The sequence below is a fragment of the Elephas maximus genome, chromosome 2, assembly GCF_024166365.1.
Source record: "Elephas maximus indicus isolate mEleMax1 chromosome 2, mEleMax1 primary haplotype, whole genome shotgun sequence".
Taxonomy (NCBI): domain Eukaryota; kingdom Metazoa; phylum Chordata; class Mammalia; order Proboscidea; family Elephantidae; genus Elephas; species Elephas maximus.
In genome coordinates, this window is record NC_064820.1 from 209,623,230 (window position 1) to 209,626,794 (window position 3,565).

Consider the following 3,565-nt stretch of genomic DNA (forward strand, 5'->3'; position numbering starts at 1 on the left):
TGACCTTGAGTATATCTCACCTGATTTTAGAGACCATCTGAAGAATAGATTTGATGCACTAAACACTAATGACAGAAGACCAGACGAGTTGTGGAATGACAGAGAGGACATTAAACATGAAGAAAGCAAGAGGTCTTTGAAAAGAAAGGAAAGAAATAAAAGACCAAGGCGGATGCCAGAGGAGACTCTGAAACTTGCTCTCGAACATTGAGCAGCTAAAGCAAAATGAGGAAATGATGAAGTAGAAGAACTGAGCAGAAGATTTCAAAGGGCTGCTCAAGAAGACAAAGTAAAATATTATAATGACATGTGCAAAGAGCTGGAGTTAGAAAACAAAAAGGGAAGAACACGCTCCGCATTTCTCAAGCTGAAAGAACTGAAGAAAAAATTCAAGCCTCGAGTTGCAATAGTGAAGGATTCTATGAGGAAAATATTAAATGATGCAGGAAGCATCAAAAGAGAATGGAAGAAATACACAGAGTCATTATACCAAAAATAATTAGTTGATGTTCAACCATTTCAAGAGGTGCTTATGATAGGAACCAATGATACTGAAGGAATAAGTCCAAGCTGCTCTGAAGGCATTGGCAGAAAACGAGACTCCAGGAATTGATGGAATATCAACTGAGGTGTTTCAACAAATGGATACAGCACTGGAGATACTCACTTGTCTATGCCAAGAAATACGGAGGACAGCTCCCCGGCCAACTGACTGGAAAAGATCTGTATTTATGCCTATTCCCAAGAAAGGTGGTCCAATCAAATGGGGAAATTATAGAACAATATCATCAATATCACACACAAGCAATATTTTGCTGAAGATCATTCAAAAACGGCTGCAGCCAGAAATTCAGGCTGGTTTCAGAAGAGGACGTGGAACCAGGGGTATCATTGCTGATGTCAGATGGATCCTGGCTGAAAGCACAGAATACCAGAAGGATGTTTACCTGTGTTTTATTGACTATGCAAAGGCATTTAACTGTGTGGATCATAACAAATTACGGACAACATTGAGAAGGATGGGAATTCCAGAACACTTAATTGTGCTCATGAGGAACCTTTACATAGATCAAGAGGCAGTTGTTCGGACAGAATAAGGGATACTGATTGGTTTAAAGTCAGGAAAGGTGTGCGTCAGGGTTGTATTCTTTCACCGTACCTATTCAATCTGTATGCAGAGCAAATAATCAGAGAAGATGGGCAATATGAAGAAGAATGGGGCATCAGGATTGGAGGAAGACTCATTAACAACCTGTGTTATGCAGATGACACAACCTTGCTTGGTGAAAGTGAGGAGAACTTAAGTACTTACTGATGAAGATCGAAGACCACAGCCTTCAGTATGGATTGCACCTCAACATAAAGAAAACAAAAACCCTCACAACAGGACCAACGAGCAGCATCATGATAAATGGAGAAAAGATTGAAGTTGTCAAGGATTTCATTTTACTTGGATCCACGATCAACAGCCATAGAAGCAGCAGTCAAGAAATCAAAAGATGTGTTGCCCTGGGCAAATCTGCTGCAAAGGACCTCTTGAAAGTGTTGAAAGGTAAAGATGTCACCTTGAAGACTAAGGTGCACCTGACCCAAGCCATGGTATTTTCAATCACATCATATGCATGTGAAAGCTGGACAATGAATAAGGAAGACTGAAAAAGAATTGACACCTTTGTATTTGTGGTGTTGGCGAAGAATATTGAATATACCATGGATGGCCAAAAGAACAAACAAATCTGTATTGGAAGAAGTATAACCAAAATGCTCCTTAGAAGCAAGGATGGCGAGACTCTGTCTTACATATCTTGAACATGTTGTCAGGAGGGATCAGTCCCTGGAGAAGGACATCATGCTTGGCAAAGTACAGGGTCAGCTGAAAAGAGCAAGAGCCTCAACGAGTTGGATTGACACAGTGGCTGCAACAATGAGCTCAAACATAACGATTGTAAGGATGGCTCAGGACCGGGCAGTGTTTCGTTCTGTTGTGCACAGGGTCACTATGGGTTGGAACTGACTCGACGACACCTAACAACAACAACAACAACAGGGACTCCATCTTTAACTATTTTATCATTAGAAAATTACATATTCACATGGAAATATATAAAATTATATATTAAGCATGTATATGTATTTAATTTATGATAAAATTGTGATTTTTACTTCTTTCTTAAAATAGGAATAGGGGTATTATGGAGGCTACTGAAGCACAAAAATAAACTTCTAAAATATTAAAAAAAAAATTAGGGATCAGAAATAGGAAGGGGGCAAGAGAAAAACAATTGAAAGCCATCTTCTCATAATTTAATCCTTCTTGCTTCTCTCATTGCCTTCCAGGTATGAGCTGCCTCACCAAGAGATGCCCAATTCCACCATGATGATGGAATTTCTTCTGACGGGGCTTTCCGATGTACAGGAACTACAAGTTTTGCATGCTGTATCCTTTTCTCTGATGTATTTGGTAACTATCATTGGGAATTTTTTCATTGTTTTAGTCACCACCCTGGACAAGGGCCTGCACACCCCTATGTACTTCTTCCTCAGGAATCTGTCTATCTTGGATGCATGCTACATATCCGTAACGGTCCCTAATTCATGTGTCAACAACCTGCTTCACAGCAGTGTCATTTCAAAGGCAGGATGTGTAGCTCAGGTCTTCCTAGTGGTTTTCTTTGTCTATGTGGAGTTGCTATTCCTCACCATCATGGCCCATGACCGCTATGTGGCCACTTGCCAGCCTCTCCACTACCCCGTGATCATGAACCCTCGAGTCTGTGTCCACATGACACTGGTTTCCATCCTCAGTGGTCTGGTCTACTCAGCATTCCACACAGGCATCACTTTCAGGCTCCCTTTTTGTCAGTCTAATGTTATTCATCAGTTTTTCTGTGACATCCCCTCTCTGCTGAAGCTCTCCTGCTCTGACACCTTCAACAATGAGATGATAATCCTTGCCTCTGGTCTGGGGACTGGTGGAGGCTGTTTCATTTTCATCATCAGGTCTTACATTCACATATTTTTTATTGTGCTCAAGTTCGCAAGTGGAACCGACAGAGCAAAGGCTTTTTCCACCTGCATCCCTCATATCATCGTGTTGTCTATCTTCCTCAGCTCACTTGTATACATATACCTAAGGCCATCTGGAAACTCTGCCACCATTCAGGATGTGGTCCTTTCTGTGTTCTATTCTGTAATTGTCCCCCTCCTCAACCCCATTATCTACAGTCTTAGAAATGAACAAATAAAATGTGCCATTAGGAAAATCATGAAAAAAATATTTTAATCAGGAAATTTATAGGAAATTGCTTAGGCTCACCCTAAGTTGTTAGGTGAAATTCATGTTTTCAGCAATAAATGAGATTATAGATTAGAATTATGTAGATATACTTTATATAATTGTTGACAAAGAATATTGACTGTACCTTGGATAGCCAGAAGAATGAACAAGTCTGTCTTGGAAGAAGTACAGCCATAGGGCTCCTTGGATTTGAGGATGGTGAGACCTCATTTTACGCTCTGTGGGCATGTTATCAGGAGGTACCAGACCTTGGAGAATGAGATAAGC

General features: G+C 40.6%; 1 protein-coding gene across 1 annotated transcript; it reads left to right on the plus strand.

Annotated features, from left to right (window-relative positions):
- The first annotated feature begins 2,359 nt into the window (after positions 1-2,359).
- On the plus strand, positions 2,360-3,283 carry LOC126070475 (olfactory receptor 14C36-like). Its single transcript, XM_049874673.1, has one exon. It carries the CDS (start codon positions 2,360-2,362, stop codon positions 3,281-3,283), a length of 924 nt encoding a protein of 307 aa, XP_049730630.1.
- Positions 3,284-3,565: the final 282 nt, after the last annotated feature.

Bases quoted from the DNA above. Each gene is read 5' to 3' on its own strand.
- LOC126070475 (XM_049874673.1), top strand. From the start codon at position 2,360: ATGCCCAATTCCACCATGATGATGGAATTTCTTCTGACGGGGCTTTCC.